This window comes from Chiroxiphia lanceolata, chromosome 14 (genome assembly GCF_009829145.1).
Source record: "Chiroxiphia lanceolata isolate bChiLan1 chromosome 14, bChiLan1.pri, whole genome shotgun sequence".
Taxonomy (NCBI): Eukaryota; Metazoa; Chordata; class Aves; order Passeriformes; family Pipridae; genus Chiroxiphia; species Chiroxiphia lanceolata.
In genome coordinates, this window is record NC_045650.1 from 12544447 (window position 1) to 12566391 (window position 21945).

The 21945-nt window shown below is 40.8% G+C and overlaps 1 protein-coding gene across 1 annotated transcript; it reads left to right on the forward strand.

Moving 5' to 3' along the window:
• The first annotated feature begins 1468 nt into the window (after positions 1–1468).
• On the forward strand, positions 1469–20543 carry SH2D1A (SH2 domain containing 1A). Its single transcript, XM_032701922.1, has 5 exons — positions 1469–1537; positions 5750–6023; positions 17427–17490; positions 19495–19630; positions 19982–20543. Exons 2-5 carry the CDS (start codon positions 5887–5889, stop codon positions 20020–20022), a joined length of 378 nt encoding a protein of 125 aa, XP_032557813.1. The 5' UTR covers positions 1469–1537; positions 5750–5886; the 3' UTR covers positions 20023–20543.
• The last annotated feature ends 1402 nt before the right edge of the window (positions 20544–21945 follow it).

Here is a 21945-nt window from a genome sequence, read left to right on the forward strand (position 1 = left end):
AGATAGGAAGGACCATTAAAAGCACTTTACCCTGTGAATTTTCAGAGTTCAGTGAAGCCTATTAGAGAAAAACCAAAACAAAATATTTGAGAGGTGACTTGACTCCAGGGAATAAACACATCAGGAAAAAATAATGGGTGTCAAAGGGCTTTTTAACTTAACTCTGAAAAGTATAACATAATCCAGAGGATGGAATCTGGAGCAGACAAATTCAAATTGGAAACGTGACCTACATTTTTAATAGTAAGTGTGATTAGCCATCAGAACAAAGTACTCACAAAGTAGTGGATTCTCTCCTCTTGATGGCTTCAAATCAAGACTAGGTACCTTACTGGGAGATCAGCTTTAGTCAAAAATAGTTATGCTTTAGTCAAACACATGTTACAGGGCTCAATATAGAGGTAATTGGGGAAATGTAATGGTCTGTGGCATCCAGGAGGTCAGGCCAGATGGTATAATGATCCCTTCTGGCCTCAACCTCAATGAAGCTCAGAATGAATATAAATGGTATCATCTGGATGTGCATTTGAAATAATTGCAGGCAGAGATTAGACACGCAATTGCATATGGTTCAGAATTGATAAACTTTCCTCCCCTCCAGAACAAAGGCCCTTATTTATGCCTAATTACATGGTGCTGTTGTAATTCAGATAAATATCTGTTAAGAACTCAGATGGGATGTCAGCAAATCAATTTTAACTACTGTGCATGCGTGGGGTGAAAATCTACTTTCTAAAGCTTATATTGAACTCCAGACTTGCTGGCACAGGAACGGATCCAGGAAGAGCTCCAGCGTGGACGTTTACTCCACCCTGAGAGTATCCTGATGAGATTTAGACCTGTTGACTTTGAAGTTGATTCAGTTAAATCACAAAGATGTGGGTCCTGGGCTTCAAAGCATCTGGGTGCCTAATGCTGATGACTACCCGCCCATTGCCGAATTTTACGGGAAAGGGTTGTTGAAAGAGTAATAGCAAAAAATAAAAATGTTCCTGCTTCTATGAGTAGTTTTGCTTATGCTGATATTATCACAAAGAACATCTCCGCTTGTCAATGCACATGCATCTGCAAAATAACCTGGTGTTGCACTGCTTCAGGAGAAGGAAAAAGTATGAACTATTAACGGGCAAAAGAAACCGCAATAAAACACAGATAACTTTTAATATGAATTTCACCATAATGTGTAGCTTTCAATTTTAGTGTTATCTCACTCACAAAGCATTCAAAACAAGTGCACAGGTAAGCAGTGAGATTGCACAGAGGAAATAATATTTTTAAAGTTCAGTGAAATGTCGTCATTTCTGGTATTTGGGCATTTACCTGTGCTCAGAAGACAAATGTTGATGAGTACAGAGAGTTTCATTCATAAAGGTCCATAACCTTTTGTATTCTCTGTTCTTCCCCAGAATCAATTCTGATTGATGACACCAAACACCCAATTCCCAGGTGATGAGAAAGTTTGTTTTTTCAAGTTCTGAGCACTGCACAGAAAATCTCAAAGTAGTTAATGTGCACCTTGAGGACTGAATATTCTGAGGTAAGGAGGTTTTCCCCAGGCTATACATTTAATTTGAAAGGGGCAAAAGCCTGGATTTGCAACCACCCTCACAACTACCCAAAGATTTGAGCAGTTTTTATAGAATCCTAGGATTGTTAAGGTTGGAAAAGATTTTTAAGATCATCAGGTCCAACCATCAACCCAGCACCACCACATTCACCCTTAAAATATGTGTACCATGTCTGCACATTTTTTTGAACACTTCCACGATGACTCCACCACTTCCCTGGGCAGTATGTTCCAATGCTTGGTCACCCTTTCCATGAAAAAACTTTTCCTAATATCTAATCTAAACCTCCCCTGGTGCAAGTTGAGGCCATTCCTCTTGTCCTGTCACTTGTTACCTGAGAGAAGAGACTGACAGCCACCTCCCTACAGCCTCCTTTCAGGTAGTTGTAAAGAGCAATAAGGTCCTCCTTTTCTCCAGGCTAAACCCTGGTTGGCCTTTCTCAATCTGAACAATGTGTTTGTCCTGGAGGATAAAGATGGAATCCACACCTACATCCCAACTTCATTTATTATTACTGTCTTCCATTTTCTCTCCTTTTTTCCCCAAGCAGCATACATAGAATATCATGACTAACATGGAGGGTGTACAAATATATGCTAATACGTGAACTTTAAGCCAAAATTTATTTGGATTCTCCTTCTGCATTGATGCTCAGAACCTTACAGCTACTTGCACATTTGGTAATTGTAGCCTGCTTTTCCCAGCCTCTTTCATTTCAGCTCAAAAAGGAAACATGATAATGGTGACTCTGTAGATACTCTAAAATAACCAATGTTTTACTGAATCTCAGCCACTTTCTTATGTGAATAGCAAATCCCTCTCTGCAGATACTATTCTGTACAGTTATGAATATTTTGTTAGATTACACTAAAAATGAAAGTGACATGAAATAATGAAAATCATATTTAGATTTAGCTGCGTTTTAATGTGGCATTTTACCAGCTAAATATTTTTGCAAAAACTTTGCAAAAGCTCTTGATTTTGAAGCTGCTTTTTCAGTAGTTCTACACAAATGGCATTTATGGTGATACTGTTGTATCAGCAAAACTACCAATGCAAGTATTTTGCTTTTTATCTTGCTTTATAGCCCTTTATACAAGGCCTTCCTGTAACAGTTCTGCAGTAGCATTAATTTCACAAAGGTCCTGAAGGTCATTCTTATTTTCAGTCAAACAACAATATCCAAGAATTTTAATGATGCTCTTGCATTAGTGTTATAATATTCAGAATTGTTATAAAATTCGACAATGTATGAAAATGTCATTGCTAGGGATGAATGAAGCAGCTCATCTGAAAATGGAAGCCCAAATCTTTGCAGGTGTTCAAAAAACTTACGGTAATTTCACTTTGTCTCCCCTTCCTCCACTTCTCAGGTACTTCTACAAGTTCCGGTGCCTGAAATATCATCATAATTGATTTTTCTAGACAAAGGAAGTGCTTAGAGATAATTATCTAAACTTAAGTACAGCATTTGGTACAGTGCCATGTGGGAAATTATTAGCTAAAAGGGGAGATTAGTACAGAAGCTGAAAAGTGAAAAAGAATGCAAGAAGTAGGTGGAGATCAGGACTGAGGGAAGGCAGGAGGGCTTCCCAAGCATCAGTCTCGGGCCTGATATTATTTAACATTTCTTATTAATGACGATCCCATAAAAAAATAAGTGTGTGCTAATGGAATTTACCGGTGGCATAAGGGAGGGAGGCACTGCCACTACAGAGATGAATAACACTCTCATTTAGGAAGAACTTGAGTAACCTTGAGAATAGGATAAAATGGATGAAACTCAGAAGGATTTGACTGCAAGTCCGTGCTTCTGGGTCTTCTTAAACAGATTTCTACTATACCTGTGTGTTCATAGGTAAGAAAGACTAAGGAAGGGAAAATATAGACCATACAAAGCAAGGTATTTTCACCAGAATAATGAAACTCCTGGTAATGATGCATGAGGCACACGTTAAAAATCAGACAGGATAGTGCACACTATTCACAAAATGATTCACTTCACTTTTGGGAAGCTATGGAAAATAATGATTAGAGTGACCATGGGAAGGTAGTGTGAGAGGAGTTTGGCAAAATGCATGCTGAGGGAGGCCGCTATAAATGCTGCATGGGAATAAGCTCTAGGAAGAAAAAACATCTATTTAAACTGAAGGACAACATTGGCAAAAGAACAAATGAGCATAAATTGGTCATGAATAAATTTAGGATGGAAATTGGAATCAGGTTTTCAAACAACAGAATAGCAATGTTCTGCAATTGCTTTCCAGTGAGAACAGTGGAAACAACGACAATAACAACAAACCCCAAGCCACTTTTAAGATGGACTTAAATGAGTTTCTGAAAGGGATTATATGATGTGTTTGGCTAAGATAGCAGAGAAGTAGACTTGATGACCAAAGAGGTCTGTCTTTCTAAGCCTGTTTCTCATGACCAAATATTTCAGAGCACTTTTCAGTGCTTCCTTTCCTTCATGTATTTTTTTGGATAAATTTTTTAGAATATACTGCAGGGACTGCTAGCTGGACTGATTTAGGGAAGGCACAGAACTGTTTTGTCCAGAATATATTGAATACTGTCCAAACAAAACAAAGGAAGTGTCCAGTGTCCCATGGGGCAAGGCTTGGTGCTTAAAGAAATCCCCATTTTCTGTGGAAGGCAATGGGGACAAAGTCCCAACAGGAGCAGCACCCCCTTGAGCCTCAATTCTCTCTTGTTTCCCTTATACTCCTGAGCCTGCTGCTCTATTTTGTAGTTTGCCTTCTAGACCCCACTGTGCAGATGCAGCAGTATGAAACAGGATGGCAAACAATACTTTAGATACATAAGATTAAATAGATAGAAACCTGGGCAGTCAGTGTGAGAATGACTGGATGCCAAACTGCAGTGAAGATGGCTTGTCTGGGAGAAGGCTGAATTCCTCCAGCCTTGATAGTGTGTACAGAGCTGTGTTAGCATGTTATGGTTTCTTTCTTGCTCAGGAGGCACCTATGTCCTTTGGTTTGGTTTATCCTGCTTAGTGCCTCAGTTACTGTCCCTTGTTCCCAAATCCAGCACTTCCATTGCTTCTTAAAAGCTGCATTTCCCCTAGTCAATGTGGCCATAAAGGGATTTGTATGGAAGCCTCGAGCTGGGGTTCAGTAGCTGGAGTTTTATGGATTTCTTACCCACACTAGCAAAATAGGGTATTAACAGCTCTTTCACAGTAAGAGATGCTGCTTCATCCAAGTGCTGGATATGCAGGTTGGATGGGTAATGTGGTGACTCCATGATTAGGAGAGGATCTCACAGTCAAGATTTTATGATTTTCTTTAGTTGAAATCTAATGAGGTGGGCAATGAGACCTGCAGAACTGAATGATTCTGGTTGGTTTTCCTCTCCAGCTAACTACACACATACTTTTTCTGAAATCAGTTATTATTATTGAGAATAGGTTAAGAAATGGGAAAGTTAAATGAATCCCCAAGAGTACAGGTAGTTTGGAAAACGAGAAGAAATAGGCACCAGCTTTACAGCTCGTCACCATCCACATTAATCACGTTTGCAGTAGGGAGCAGCTACTTTATGTGCAAATACTTTTAACAACTGGTTTAAAAAATGAAGCAGGATGGCAGAGCCCCAAAGTTCATGTAGAGAGGGTAATGAACACCTGTGTATTGAAATAGAAAAGGGAGTTTTCAGTCCCTCTTCAGCTGAAGTTTCTGCAGCTTTCTCAGTCCCTCACTGAGGGACTCCTGATGGGGCAAGAAGGCTCTTGGTGCCTGGTGGGGCAGCGACAGTGATGTCAGCTCACTTCCTCTACTGTCTCACCCCTGGGGATTTTAAAAACAGGAGGTTAAGAAGTAATCCCTGCTTGGGATAATAATTCCCTTGGGTTAACACCAGCAGAAAAAAGTGCCTGGTGCAGCCGCTGACAGTGGTGCCCTGGTCCTGCCCTCCCATCCCCAGCCAGGGCGGCCCTTGGCCCTGTGGCCGTCGTGTGCTTCACCAGTCCCATCCCTGCCAAGTGGAGCCACATGGCTGAGAGGGGCTGTGAAATGACACCTCTGTGGGAGAGCTGTGATGCTGCGAGGATGTTACAGCCTATGCAAAAGGAAAACGGAAAGGGGCAAAGGAAAAAAAAACCCACAAAAATGCTGTGCTCGTTCCTCACTCTTCCCTCAGTGCTGTCTCGCCCCTTGCAGAGGCTTCAGAGGTGTGAACACATCCTGTTTACATCTGCCACCAAGACAGAGAGGCCGAGGGGAGCACACGGCTGAGGCACAGTTGGAGGCAGCACCGTGCACAGGGAGGGCTCCCTGCAGTGGGAGACGGCCCCGGCATGGACACGCTGCCCATCTACCACGGGCGCATCACGCGGGAGGCTGGGGAGAAGCTGCTGCTGGAGGCGGGCGTGGACGGCAGCTACCTGCTGCGGGACAGCGAGACCATCCCTGGAGCCTACTGCCTCTGTGTGCTGTGAGTGCTGCCATCACTGCCCTGGGGTGTGGGCAGCCAGGGCACTGGGGCTGGCAGCGGGGTGCTGGGAAGGGCTGCTCAGGTGGCGGCTGATTTCCAACCTTTGCCGCAATACGGGGAGTCCCCACAACAGAACATGTGCTAATATTACCCTTTGCTTACATGTGTGACACTTTTGGCTCCTTCATCTTTCTTAAGGCAGAGTGGTGTGTAAGGGATGTGGGGTCCTTTGCAGAGGGAAGAGGAGCAGGTTTTGCCTTGCAGAGACCACAGTTCCTATGGGCAAAAACGGAAAAAGAGAAAGCAGGCCAGGAGCACATAGGATGGATGAGCGAGGTGCCACGGAGAAGTGCCAGGCAACTTGGCTTAGGATGGTGTGTACTTCCTCTTTGTGCTGGATAACTCTCTTGCTTTCTGCCTGCGTTCTTCTGCTTCTTCACTGTGCTCCTGGGTATTCTCAGCAACATCCCCAGTGTCCCCTGTCATCGGGGAGGGTAATGTGGAGTGCTGTCATCCACAACAAGCCTTTTCATGAACCATCAGGTGAAACTACCTGTAATGCACATGAAATACTGATGGGTAACAAACTAAGTGGTAATGTTTCATGAAAGGGGGTGAAAAGGGAGAGATCCACTAGGATGGTCTGTCAGAGAGAGGGTAGACAGGTTCCCCTGGGAGAGCTGGGGGATTTTATATTCATAGGACCTCATTTTAATGAGGAAATTTAGTTACCCTACTGTTGGCAAAAGTCTTGGAAGTCCTGATAATGCTGTACCATTGCATTGGAAGAACAAAGATGTGTCTATCAAGACCCTTATGCTTTATTTCAGTAGGAGAAGGAACACAAGAGAAAATTGTTTCAGGTCCAGTACGAAATTAGCTAACAGGGGGAACTCAGGTACCTAGCAAAAAAAACAGAAGAAGAAGAAAAGTCCTAAGTCAGGTTTTCCCCAAATCTCTTGAATACATTTCCAACAATATGTAGTTAAGCCCTCAGTGAGCATCATTATCCCCCTGTTATAGACCAGTAAATGGACACATGCAAGGAGGTCATAGGCAATCGAGAAATACACAGCCTTCTTCTCAGGGAAAATCTTTGTGACAGAAGATGTGTTTTTTATTCTCTCATGAAACCAGAAGGTGAACCAAGATAGGTGCTTCTGCTAACAAATACCTTAATAACAAGATGAAAAATGGGAAATAAGAAGCATCTTGAGTTAAATGAAAATGGAATAGACATAGCAAGAGGTAAGGAGCGCTATGATTCCTATGGTGGGAATAGGTAATAAAAGCAGAATGTCTTTTAAATAACCATCACAGGAAATGGTGATATATCACCTTTACACTCAGAAGTCATTCAATACAGGTGAAACACCAGGGCATTAGAGAAAGGGTCAGGCAGAGTGTTACAATGCTGAATAAAATAGAGAATACTAAAATTAGTCCACCATTAGTCTAAATCAGGATATAGGTATGTAACAAGGTCTTTCATCTCCACACAATCAAGTTGGGATTTTTTGCTGTATTAGTGGTAATTTATGTCCTTCTAAAGAAATTTCATGAATGAAATAGAATATAGAAAATGAAAATAGGAATAAATTAAAGGTTTTCTAACTGTGAAGCTCTGCAATCTTTGGAGGAAAAGAGACTTCAGTAAGAAACAGAACACTACATAATTGTTTTTGGAAATTATGTGCCATTCATGTCTTCATGGTACGTTGCATTCAAACATATATATGATAAACAAAAGGATAAAAGCAAAAAAAAATAATGGTGAATGTTATGCAGGTTTCTTGCAGAACATTGATCCTCAATATTTATTTTGTACAGGAAATAACATCTTGGATAAATCCAGATAAAAAATTAAATGAAAAATATTACAGTGATTATGATCTTATGCAGACAGAAAGGTGGCTGAAAAATGCTAGAGCTAAGCCTTTGTTCCAATGCTTGTTAATATTTCAATTCAAAGCATTATGGAAGAAATAGCAGATATGGTAAAAAACATATCACACAATAACTTTGGAGACAGTTATTATAAAGATACCGGGAAAGGATCTCGCACTAAAGATAGCAATGACAGTTTGAAGAAATGTGGGCTATAAACTAGAAAAGTGGTTTGACAGGTGAAGTTTACCAAAGCAGAGACTTTAGTGGAGATATTAGAGAAGCAAGAAAGGAAGGCATGAGAAATGTAGATATGTGTTCAGTGGAGGATGCTAAGCCTGGTTTTGGCAAAATAAGCTAATGGACATAACCTGTCCAAATTCCAGTCTGAACATCATGGGCAGAGATGGAACAGGTGGTAAGCATGTATTTGCATGGGAGCTTTGGTAAAAACTGATGGAAATGTGCAGTTGCTGTATTCACTGTTTAAGAAAAAGAAAATCAAAGAAAAATACCTCTCTGCTTTTTTATACTTTCTCCTAAATCATGAAAATTATTAGGAATAACAAAGTTATTCAGAAATTTACATTTTGGTTCAGAATCTGTGCTGAAGATCACTGTAGGAATACATAAATTTAACAAGATCAGGCTAAAGACGTATTTACTAGAAGTAGTGAAGTGATTTTTGATACATCGGAAACAGAGCTGTTCATCCATTAGATGTATTGCAATAAGTATTGGAGGTAAACAAAACATTTTGCATCTTTGCAACAGGAATTTCTAACAGAAGTGAATCTGTGTTATACAGCCAGGGATACTTCTATTGCCCCTAGAAAGCAAAAAGAGAAAAATAGTCCAGTTTTCCAAAATCAAAACATGTTCAGTCTGTCTTCTTTCCCCTCTCTCTCCACTTCTGTGGAGATGTGAAACAAAACAATCCTAAACCCCTGCAGCTTCCCAGTTCTAACCCATTTTAGGTTTTTTTTTTTTTTTTTTTTTTTTTTTTTTTTTTTTTTTGTTGTTGTTGTTGTTGTTTTATTTTTTTTTATCATGGGGGAATTAAAAGGCATAGTTCTGATAAAGAGAAAAGAAAAATTTATCCATTTATCAAAAAAGTCATTAAGCATATATTTGGATGACACCTGTATGATCAGTTTGAACTCGCATAGGTGGCTGCACTTCCAGCTCCAGGTACAGTAATTGTCAAGTCCTGTGATTCCATTGCATTGTTTAGGCTCAAGCAATGTTTCCTTTTCCCAAGAAACTGCATAAATCTGTAATGCCACCATCACCACCACACCCTCCCCCTAGGACACCTCCAAAAAGCCCTGACATATTGTGGCAGCCTTTGAGCATCTTAAGGCACACGATAAGGACTGCACCATTCACGGTCAGGCTCATTCACCTTTTGCTTTTCCAATTAAAAAGTGGAGCCCTGACCTTTAAAAAGGAGAAGAGTCAAAGACTTCATGAATCCCTTGTGACTGACACTGATTTTACAGGGCAAGCATAAAAGAGACAGGTAGTAGCATAAAACCTGACCTACAGAGATGGGTAACTGCAGCAGGCAGGACCCTGTTGGAGCATTCATCTAGAAAACTCTCCTCTTTTCTTTGTTTCTCCTGAGCTGTTGATTTATCTCCCTTGAATGCTGCTTTCTGCTATCCAAAGCCACAGTGTGCACATGGTGTGCCTGGAAGCCTTCAAAGAGAGAACAAATGTTTTTTTGGTGTGACTGTGGCAAAGCACAAAGGACCCCCTTTCACAAATATTTTAAGACCACAATTAAACTATGCATGGAAGAATAGGAAGGTTCTGATTTGCAACTGTCTGCCCCTGGGCTCTTGCAAACAGAGGTGCTGCCTTCAGATTTTGGCTAAGATTTTAATACCAGATGCTCCCAAGGTCTTCATTGTATGAATATCATTATTGAATTGATAATATATACTTAAGGATATTGTGAATATGTCAACAGAAGTACACGATCTTTTCCTGAGAATTTTCAGATTTGCATTGAAAAGCAAGGTTTTTTGCTGTTCCTGAAAACTGGGCTACAAGAAATGCATATGCTTTAGAAAACATACACGTTTTACCTGTAAACATGTTAAACACTACACGCGGTACACCAGGGTTTTAATATCAAAAGCTGATTGTTCCAGGGAGCTTTCTTTACTGGTCTGGTTTCCTCTTTGCTCAATGCCCCATTTGACATTTTTAGCACCCTCAGAAATCCTCTGTGCTCACAGCTCCTAATGAAGCCAGTGGGGGACACAGGGCACACTAATGGTGACTAGTTTGAGAAGCAGCCTCTTAAACCCTGCCTGAAAAACGTATCAATAAAATGCCTGAGAGTGCCAAAAGCCCCATGTTCCTTTACAGATATATGAGTACACATGCAGAAACAAGCAGCTCATGCCTGAATTGGCAAAGATAAAGCATTTGTAGTTTGGGTTTTAAAATTCATATACTTGAAAATACTGGAAATGTTAGTAGTTGTTTCGGAGCTTTAAGTAAGACAAACATGACGTGCTTGTCAAACTGTATGTTCAGATGATTTGTTTGAGACCAGCCATTCACGTACTGTGCTGCTTTCAATTTGTGGAGAATAATCAAAGGCTGGAATTGAAAGCTATTTAGAGCTCTTGAAGCAACAGTAATGGCAACAGGGATAGGCTGCAGTCCTATCAGATTTTACGTGTGCTATTTTTTCTGTCACTGTAACCACGGTGCACAAGTTCAAGGCAACGTGCTGAAACTTTCTGATGCGACAGAGGCATCAGCTGTGCAGCGTGAGGATGTGATACAGGATCTCAGCTTCAGCTTAGCATTTCTGTTGTTTCCTATGTAATATTTTTGATAGAAATGGCAGAATAATTGCGTTTATTATAACACTGCACATAATAATCATCATAATTTGGAATGTAGTTTGGATTCAATGTTGCTGTTGTAAATATCACACACTGTTTTCAGCTTTGAAAAGAGTCTTCTATAGCATGACAGTAAATTTTACTGGCCTGTGTATTTCAGCTTCCTGTTAATCAGTGAGTGTCATGTTTGCTGAGCATAACTTGGCTAATGACTTTCAGGTATTCCAATGGCTTTCCTTGGAAATGTTGACAGCCTGAATCATGGAATTTATGAAATTTAGTTACTGGCCTGCCATAAAGTAATTTCCTTCTATTCAGCATCTCAGGTTTGAATAAATTCTCATTTTATTTCTGAATTTGAAGAAATTCCTCTTTGAGGTATTGTTTTTGCCTGGTATCTCCTCGTTTTAGACCAAGACAAACCTTTCTCAGGCTAAACACTTGCTCTTTAGGTAAATCAGCAGCTTTTCTTCAGGTGGTTCAGAGTGTTGAAGTGGTGAAGGTACTGACAATCTTCCACAGAAATCTCTGCATAAGTTCAGAGACATTACACAAGATCTCACTTTCTCTCAAGGTTTTGTTAATTTCAGAATAATAAATCAAGATAATGCGTTTGCTTTACAGTGCTACAGCACTTACAGAAAGGTAATATTTGTTACTAATTCAGTATCACAGGTAAATTTTTGCCACAAGAAGTGTTGGTAGGGGAATCAGTGACAGAAATCAGGGACAGAAATGTAAACTCAAGAGCTGCTGTGAGTGAAGCTACAGTGACTCTGTTGGGCTTTTCAGATGTAAACATCAGTTTAAACTCTTTTATTCGCTCTTGCTGACATAGAGCTTGTATCTTGCACGTCATCTCAACGTGAATGTCATTTCTTCAGCTTGAGTTAGCTGATGGATGGTAATTGCTAAGTTGTTGTGCCTTGATTGTATAGCTGAGACCTAAATAAGGAGGGAACCAGGCTGCTTGTCAACCAGAAAGTGCAAATTTTAAAACAGAGTGAGGAGGAGCTTAAATAGGATTTTCTCCTATGTTAAATAACAAGACTTTTCAGCCCTTCTGTGATTACTAAATCAAGCAGGACTACAATAATTGAAAAGGAAAAAGGAAGAAAAAGACGTAAGTTTAAGCAGCTGGTTGGATGACCTCTCATGCTCATCTGCTGTGTGCCATTGACTCCTCACTCCAAAAGCACTGAGGCCTCCATGAGCTCCCCTGTGGCCCTCCTCTCCAGAGCATTGTAGTACTCATCTCCACAGTATCAAGTGGTTTCTAAGCATTACCTCTACTTGTGAAATGAAGAGTTTAACTTCATTTCAGAGAAGAGAAACGGTGACACAGGAGGCTCAGGTCAGCAGTATCCTTTAGCTTCAGGTTCCCAATGTGAGGGCCATGGGAATGGATTTTAAGACTGCCCAGTGTTATTCTGTACAACTTGCTGACTTTACTTGCATTGCTGAGGTCTATTTCAGTGTTTCACTTAACTTTTGCTTCCAAAACACCCATATTCTGTTCCTGTTTTTCCACCTCTCCAGCATTTTGTGCTGCTTCCAGCTCAAACCTCGTGTTTCACCTCCATATATCATTGCTCTTTCTTTGCCCAGCTTGTATAGACATAAGTCCCCTTTTCTTTTCTTCCATATCCATCCCACCCAACTCCAGTCTTCCTTTTCAAGATGCCCAATTGCTAAATTACCTTCTCTTTTTTTCCTCACTAATGCAGGCCAGGCAGCACACATATATTTCTTGTGGCTTGAGATCATGGACGCTTCTTAGCTGAGTGTTCAGGGTACAGCCAGCCCAGACATGGTGATGCTAAAACTGCTGAAAATCTTTAGAGTGCCTCTCTTGCAGCCTAGAGAGCCACCACTGGTTTCAGAGAGTACAAGAGATATACCTTATTTAAAAAAATTTTTATGTGTTACTCCAAAAATTGGGCAACCCCTCCAACAATTAGAAGGTTTTTTTTTTTAACATGGGAAAAACATTATTTTGTCTAACATGTCCCTTCTCTGATGCTTCTCCATTCTCCATTCATAAATAGGCTGAGGCAAACACCTAAGAAATGAAATATCAGTCTGAAATGCTGAAATATGACAAAGTTATACTAAACTGAGTCTGGTCGGTGTATAGTGCTCAGGACCTCTGTAGGCCACAGCACTGTCTGGTTCTTAAACAATGTTGCAAAGTGAAATTCCAAGGGTTGCAAATGTACCAGGTAAGAAACTCTGACTGATATAACACAATGACATTTGAAGAGAAAGCTACATACAGAGGAAGAAATTATGTCATTTATTGCTGACATGGCTTTCCCTTGTCTCTCTGTCTTTCTCACTCTTTATTTTTTTCCATTTTGGACTCAGAAATTAATACAAATTAGTTTAATAAAATTTCCTAACTGAGATGCAAAATTATTTTAAAATATACCATGCAGCTGAAATGTCATGGTTAATTTTAATCTGCAGCATGTGGCTAATGTCCTTGGGCTGTTTCAATGGTGCAGAAGATTGTAATTATTCACCTGTTAAAGTAAATGCAGCTTTAACAAGTCTGATCACAGTTGAAAAGGAGGAGTGGAGAGGACAGGTAGACAGATGCTGCTTCAGTGTGTCATCTGTGAACAATGCCTTTGTAACTCTTTCAGAGGAATTATCTAGCTATAAAGGAAAAAAAGCCTATAATATAAAGTGGACTATTTTCTGTAATAGCAACTTTTTCTAGATTTTCCTTTGACAAAGTTTTCTGAATGAAGGTATTGCAACAGAGACAGTGTTAGTGCAGTTCCCAGCTAGTATAACATGTCCTTTCTTATGGAGATGAAAGAATAAGTGACATGTCATAAAAATATCATCAGTGGTGACCACAGCACTCTTTCATAAGTGCTATCTGATATTGTCCTTACAGCAGTGGCTGTTTTCTGCTTCCCCTCACCAGCATTTTGGCATTTCTTGTCTTTGATAAAAAATTTACAAGCTCTTATTCATTAAGATGTTAATTCATGATTACTCCTGTCCCTTGAGCTTCACTGACATGAGAGAGGAGCTTTGCTCTTGTCAGTGAGGCTTGTGTCTGTCCTTGGGACAGGTGAAGGGACTGAGGAGCCCTTCACTGAATCTCTGCTTGGGCATCAGGAGCTGGTCCTCCTCCAAGATATGCTGGTACACCAGTGTCACTGTAAGAGTGCTCTCTGAGATCACACCACATATAAGGACATTGTGTCACTCTAGGAACTTTTTTTCTGCCCTGAATAGAGTAAAATGTAGAAAACTAAGCTGTCCTCTTGTGGTGGCTGGGAAATTTCTAATTTCCTGAGACCTAAGCTCCAGTAAATGGACTTTTTCACCTGCTTTTGCCTGTTGTTACATTTTGCTCTTTGGAAGGTAATGTTCTCTACAAACTCAACTTTAACTTGTGTATTTAACTTTTAAGAAAAACACCTTGATCTTCCTTCAGCCCACACTGATCTTAGTTAACGTTGGGTAGTTTAAATCATGAAAACCTTTCTCACGGGAGGTTGTGCCTATGTAGCAGTAAAATTGGCTCGTCAAAATCTTGTCATTTGTACGTGGAAGGTAAAAACTCTTTGAAGTGGTAATGAAGTAAGTTCCTGCCACGACAGAAAGTTTTGATAAGATCATGTTCGTTGGGAGAGTACTTATCAGAAGAGCTGTAACTCATTTTGTGGAAACCAAGGTCCCAATGGAAAGTGGTGAAATGGGAAGATCTAGCTGTTCACCCTCTCAAGAAAATGCATCCTCCTTCCTTTGCTCATTTCCTTTGAACAAGCAGGTGTGGATGCCGAGGCCATCTCCCATCTACACACTGGCTCTGTTTCCTGGTGGCTTCAGAGCAGAAACCACATGATATTGTTATGTTTTTCAACTTAAGCACAGTATAACCATTCAGGTCTTTCAGGATTTTCTTCTCAGGGAAAAAACATGAACATACGCCAGGTGAGTGGAGAGCTCTCAGTTGTCTCTCATGGGGCTGTATAGCAATGGGATAGCAGTACTCCTCCCATTCTCCACGCTGTGCTGAAAGCACCTGTGTTCCCAAATTCTTGTTCCTTTTTCTGTATCTCAGGGGCTTTTAATCTGAATTATTCTTTGTGCTTTCCCTGTGCTCAGTGGAAATACTTTGCATAGTAATTTTTTGAAAAATACAGGATAGGTGTCTATCTTACATCTCACCACAATTCAACATTGAATATTACTTAATCTGACTTCTATTTTTCAGTTTAGAAAGCACTTCTGGCAGAGTCCTGAGAGCCATCAGACAGTTCAGAGCCAGAGCAGCACCACAGCCCCCCAACCACTTCAACTCATGCAATCTCTTAGGTAGAGAAAACGATGAAAGAAACAACAGATGGTGGCTTTCCAGACAACTGAGCCATTTGTGAGAAAATCAGATTTTTAAGAGATTGAAGCAGTTGGAATGCTTTGGGACAACCAGGAACAAAGATGGGTAGTAGAATAATGGAATGGCTTGCATTGGAAGGGACTTTAAAGATTATCTAGTTCCAACTCCCCTGCATGGGCAGAGATGCCATCCACTCGACCAGGTTGCTCATACACTTATGCATAGTGTAGTATTAAAAACAGAAGGGAAGAGAATGAGTTTTAGATTCATGGACACTGATTCTGTTGGGTTTGAGGCTTGAAAAAAAAATCACTGTAGAGATGGTTAAATACCCACTTCAAAGAGATGGGACTAAATGCCAGCACCTCTCTGGTATTTCCCAGTACATTATAGTCTGTCAAATCCTCATTTCCTTAACCATATATTGGGTGGTGTGCTGCATACTTAGTTACAGGAAAGCTCCTTGTGATTTTTAAAACAAAATTAACATGAACATCAGGTACTCCTGAAAAGCTGGCGATACAGCCACAGCTCTCAGAGGCTTCAAGAAAAGACCTGATGGTATGAGTTTGTCTGAGAGGCCTAAAGGGAGACATCAGATTCCCTGAACATGAACATATTTTGTCTAATGTCTTAGAGGGATGTGCTTTTAGGCAATTGGGCTTGAGCTGTGGCCTAAAACACCAGTGTCCGTGGTGCCATGGCATGGACAGGAGAGCACTGTTGTCCTTCCACATCTTTCCCTCCTCCTGCAGCCACAACAGGTTGCTCACACCTCTTCACAAGGTCCAAATCCCTGATGGACTGCAGCTTCCTGGGGGAAGCAGTGGGGGAAGCAGTGGCAGGTGTTTTTCTCCTCAGGTTTCCATGAAATGAGCATGGGCAGCCACTTTTCACATCTATCTGGTGGCACACACAGAGTCTTGTTTCTGGGGGAGTTACTCCCTAGGTTGAGCCTGAAGAGGTGGATGAAGCCGTGGTGGGATTGTGGGGCAGCATCAGTCACATTCCCATGCATGAGGAGCTGGAGGGCACTGTCTCATCTGCTGAACAGGGAGCTTGTCCCTGCAGCAGCCCCAGTGGGAGCGAATGGCTTTGTGTCCTTCGCCTCTGTATTCAATCACAATGGGAGTCGTGTGGTGGGGGCAGAGCTCACGAATCATGACAGGCATTTTGCTCCCACCTCGTGGGGTTGTAACACAGTGCCAGCTGTTAACAGCTTCCTGCTTGGGTAAATTATACCAGACACTGCTTTGCAAAGGTTGCTGCAATGACTTTTAGACAGGAATTTATCCAGGAGCCATGACACAGAGCGTAAGTAATTGCAATCATGTGATATCTGTGTCATTGATGGTTTCTGCAAATTTTTAGTAACTGCTATAATACCATGAATATCTGGAAAGAAATACAGTATTTTTCTGCTTTCTTAAGAATAGAAATTGATGCTGAAATAGGGAATAGTCCCTGAAGTCCTGCTGGGTATTCATGTAAATCTATGTAGTATGAAATACAGTCTTTCTTATATGATATCATCTAAACTAATGTTGCACCCATGGAGCTACTATCGATTTTTTCTGTGTCTGACATAAATTTTTGGATATCTGTATAATAATCTACCATGTAAATCATTCATTGGGTTCATGATAGAAGCAAGACTGACTTTGGACATGAGCGTGTTTCTTGTGCTATTGGTGTATGACTCCTTATTATCAAAAGACTCAGATTTTAATAGAATGAAGATTCCATACTCTTATAAGTCTCCTTTCTCCATATTTGAGAGTTAGGAATGTATGGGCAAAGCAAAGAGTAATTAATTTACCTTCTTGTTGTGGGTCTAGCTTTCCAAGTCAATTATACTCATGATATTGCTTCTGTTAACATCTGCATTTAAATAAGTCACAGAACAGTAATGCTATCAGCCAATAACACACCTTCTCCTCTTGCAGGGAAAGTACGTCTGGTGTGTGGCAGTAAAAGGAGGTCACTGAAAAAAAATTAATAAAAATGCTGAGGCAGGAATGAAAGCAGCATCACTTAACCTAAAATAACTGAATACTGCTAAACTAGATCTGAGTCAGACCCGTCCTTCTCATCCCAGAAGAACCCAGTAGATTGAATGCTGTATCTGGCCAGTGGGTTTTTTATCAATTTAGCCTTTATAGGTGAATTTATTTTTAAGGACAGGTTAGCAGATGAACTGACTCCCACATAACAAGGTGTACGTCTTGTGAAAACTGTCAGGAAAAGTGAGTAATAAATACATGTTAATTTTTTTTTTTCCCACAGGCATCAGGGTTATGTTTATACCTACAGAGTGTCCCAGACAGAAACTGGATCCTGGAGTGCTGAGGTGTGTACTTCTCCTTTCTCTTCTGAAAATTTCTACATCTTGTCTCATATTCTTATAGATTTAATGAAATATATTCAAATTATTCATGTTTCTGCATAGTCTGATTTTCATTGACGGTAATCGATCTTGAGTGTGCCCATCAGTAAGATGTCTTGGTGCCACTTCTGACAGTCTAGAATTCATAAATTAATTCCCTGTTTCACTTCAGCTGTTGCATAATGCAATAGTGCATTATTTTCCATCATTTTAAATGGCAAAAATATTTTGTTTTTATAACTTGACAAGCACAATCTGTTCCCTTCTATCTGTGTACCACTAATGTGGGAATATTTAAAGAAATTATTTTCAATCTGCATTGTTTTAAAGTTAATTTTGCTCCAGATCAATTCATCATAAGAGAAAAATATATACAGGGTAACCAAAACTTGGTACAAAATATGTTTTCACCCATCTGACAAGAAAACAGTAATTCTAGTATAGAAAAACAGTACTTGCAATACAGACAACTATTTGGGTTGATGGGATTGGGATGTTAACCTATATTTATTTTATGAATTTTTTGTTCTTTGGATGTACTCTGTGTATTAATTCATAATTGCTTTCTGTTTGTATGTTAACAAACACTTATTACAAATATTATATAATTTCTAGACAAGGATAATTCCTTGGCCATTATTATAATAGAATAGGTAGCAGTGTTCTGAAAGAACTGTTTCTCAAAGGTTACTGAAAGAACTGTTGATGGGATTGGGATGTTAACCTATATTTATTTTATGAATTTTTTGTTCTTTGGATGTACTCTGTGTATTAATTCATAATTGCTTTCTGTTTGTATGTTAACAAACACTTATTACAAATATTATATAATTTCTAGACAAGGATAATTCCTTGGCCATTATTATAATAGAATAGGTAGCAGTGTTCTGAAAGAACTGTTTCTCAAGGTTACTCAAAAGCAGATTAGGGAGTGGAAGTGACTGACATTACTGTGGAGTAAACAATTCACCCTTGGGCCCAGGACTCTGTACATCCTCTGCAGGAAAAGGTGCTGGCTACAAATCCATGATACCAACCCTTCCTTTAAGCAAACAGAAACCTTTAAGTAAATGTTGCTAAGACCACGCTGGCCTCAGCTGTTAGAAACAGCAGCGATCCAACTTTTCCCCATGGAATGTGCCTCCAAGGCCAACAGAGGCTCCAGATGCAGCTCATCCTTTCCTGTCTCTGCTTCCTTCCCTGTAGCTGTTTAGACTCTGAGCAAGCTCAGGTCACGCCCATCTTTCAACAGGAGGCAGGGAAATTAAAGCAGTGCTGGTGAAATCCCAGCAGCGTGAAGACTCCAGCTGGTGCCAGAGAGGTTGGATTTAGCTCACAGCTGCTGGGTGAGAGCACTGAGCCTCCAGTGTGACTATGCTGGTAGCACCTATGCTTGTCCTCCTTTGACTGTGGTGAGGAGGTGTTGTTGCAAGAATGCCCTGAAGGATTTAGCACAAACGCTGGATTTTTGATTAAAAGCACACGTGGTTTCATTTTGTAGTGTTTGAAAAGTTGCTAATTTAGAAAGTAGAAAAACTCCCACTTTTAATAAATAGGTAACATTTAGTTGTTGTTTTTGTACAAGACGTAGACAGGAATACTCAACACATAAGCCAGCACTGAATGCTCAGAGAAGGGTTTGCAAAGAGGCTGTGTCCTTGCTGAAATTTATTGGTGTAAGGACTCCCCAGTAAGCCCTGGTAGCTCTCTAGGTTGTCTTACTGGTGTTTGCAGGCTGGAACTATCTTACTGATACATGCCAGGAAGTTATTGGTAAGGAGGTTAAGTCACTGGCTGTAGTAAGTCAGGGTCAGAAATAGTGAATGAGCACTTGTGAGCTTGCCTAAGAAGCATGGAGTGCCAGGTTTCTCTTGTAGTGGTTCAGAAGTTGTTTCTCTCCCAACTTTACATCACTGTACTGCTGGAGCACCCAGCACCCCTCTCACCTCTCACCCTTTGACTTTGCAGACAGCGCCTGGGGTCCAGCGGAGGCTCTTTCGGAAAGTGCACAACCTCATCTCGGCCTTCCAGAAACCCAACCAAGGCATAGTAACACCCCTGCAGCACCCAGTCATCAACCACATGAAAGCCAAATATTCCCCAGGTACTGGTGGGGTGGAGGGAGCCTCGTCTGCAGCTAAGCAGAGCCCTCCATGGTGGCAGAGATGGAGGTCTTAGACTTATTTGTACGTTGAACTAGATAACAGAGTGACATTGCCAAAAATGTACCCTAACTTTGTTCCTGTGTGATTGAAATGCTGTCAGTCAGGTGCTCTTTAGAGACAGGGCCTGTCAATGTAATGAGAAAATGGATTTTGACTGTCTTCCTGAGTGCTGTAGCAGCCATGGCTGCCTTCCCTCACCTGCACCCTCGCTCATGTAGGTATGAGCCTTCTGATCCATCCATTTTCTTGCTGTATTCATCCTTTCATATCTTTGTGATTATTTTTCTTAGGGAGGAATGAAGGCCATGACTTCCACCTGCAACCATCATGAGGATGTTTCCCCAACTGTGACATAACCACATCTTCCAGTGTCTCCTCTAGTCCATGCTCTAAACCAGAACGATTTTTATGATAGTTAATACAACTCCATGAGTTTTCTTGTAACATTTACAGAAATGTGTATTTCATAGAATTTATAGCTCAAAATGAAGAAGTTTAAGTTTCAGAATACTTCGAATTTGGAGTGAGATTTTTTTTTTTTTTTGTTTGTTTGTTTTCTAAGAGAGGACAAAAAAAGGATGAACATAATATCTTTTCCCCCCTTTATAATGTCAAGTAAAAAATATTTTTCCCTTCAAGATTAGTTCTTAATTAATAATTTGTTACTAATTTTACATTGCTGAACTTTGGAGTCTTCTTTGCTTTGTTCTGATTGGCATTTATGCAGAACTGGGCAAGTCCCCTTTTATAACCTTAGGAGAATTGTTTACATTAAAGTGTCCTTGCCTTGGGTGGGCTGTGTGTCTGTCATTCATACAGTTCCTAAAGATATTCCAGAAGTGACACTGTGAGGATCCCCACTAACTGCTTTCCCATCACACCAGGCGTTCTGCCCTGTAACAAAATCTGTAGCTTGCACAAATGATCAAAAGCATAAGCAATGCACAGAGTAACTGAGAACACCCAGTGAATTGGAAAGCCTGGTTCTTTGCTTTTAGGTGTTCTCTGAACTTGAAACAAGCCACCTTTGCATACAATTTAAATGGATAAATTATTTTTCGTGACAGTTTCTCTGCTTTCTTTTCCCTACCCATGTATTTCCACGCTGCTGCTGGGCTCCTGGAGGGGAGGTTGAATCTACAGGACTTGTCAGCTGTGCAGGGTTAGTGGGCAACACTGTTGCTAAGTTGTGACAATTTCAGTTCATGACTCAGTTTCTGTCTCACTGAAGGCCAAATTTCATTTGCAGTGAAATGTCCTGTCATATTTTACTCTGTATGTGTACGTGTTGCTCTGTGCCCTCTTGGTACGTGTGCTTGTTGGTTGAAACAGGTCTTACCTTAACATAGTGCCATACAGTGGCAGATCCAGCATGATTTCCTCTTCAATAAAATATTTAAAGGATTTTTTTTAATTGTTACATAACTCAGCAAACGCACTGGCTGCTTTGCTGTCACTTATGCCCATTGAATCTTTCCCTCCTCCTCTCTGCCTTAAGGGTTTCCCAGCCTGTTGTGAGCCTGTGGCAGCTGGTCCCTGGCTGTTCCTCTCCAGCTCTGTTGCTCCTGCAAACCATCCTTCCTCAAAGCCAATCGAGCTGCTGGGTGCTCTCAGTACGTGTGTGTGGCCCCAGCCTTCCTGGGAAGCCCTTTTCCTTCCTGAGTGCTGGGTCTAAAGCCCACGTTTACCTGGCCTCTCCTGGGAACAGGAACAAGTGTGCTTGGAAACGATCCCTGGCAGATGATTGCAGGGATAAATGTAGTGGGAAGAACTTTGCCCAAGGCCTGTTTCCTATAGAAGTGTCCTATTGGCTTCAATCAGAGGCTGAGGCTGCATGTGCAAAACCTGAGGCACACGAGCAGCAGCCGCTCACCCGCTCTGCAGTGCAGTGAGCTGAGGATAACTTGTTTGACTAAGGCTGGCTCCAAAAGTGCATTGTTCTTCTAAAAAATGTATAAAATAGGCCAGAAGATGCCATTTCTGTTTAAAGCTGAGAGTGTTGTTTCAGTTTCTGATGTAAATTATTAAGACAGAGGCTTGTGTTGTTTCTTTTGGATACCCAAGGGTCTGGAATTGCTGTAGGCTTAAACAAGGTGGAAACAGAGAGAAGCTGATGGTGCCTGTGAGGCAAGGAGTCGATGTTTGGTTATAGGAACAGTAAGATGGAAATTATATAGATTTCATACATTGACTTAGGCGTGAAGAGCTACAGATCCTTTCAGAGAGCAGCAGCTGCATTTTGTGGGCATAACTG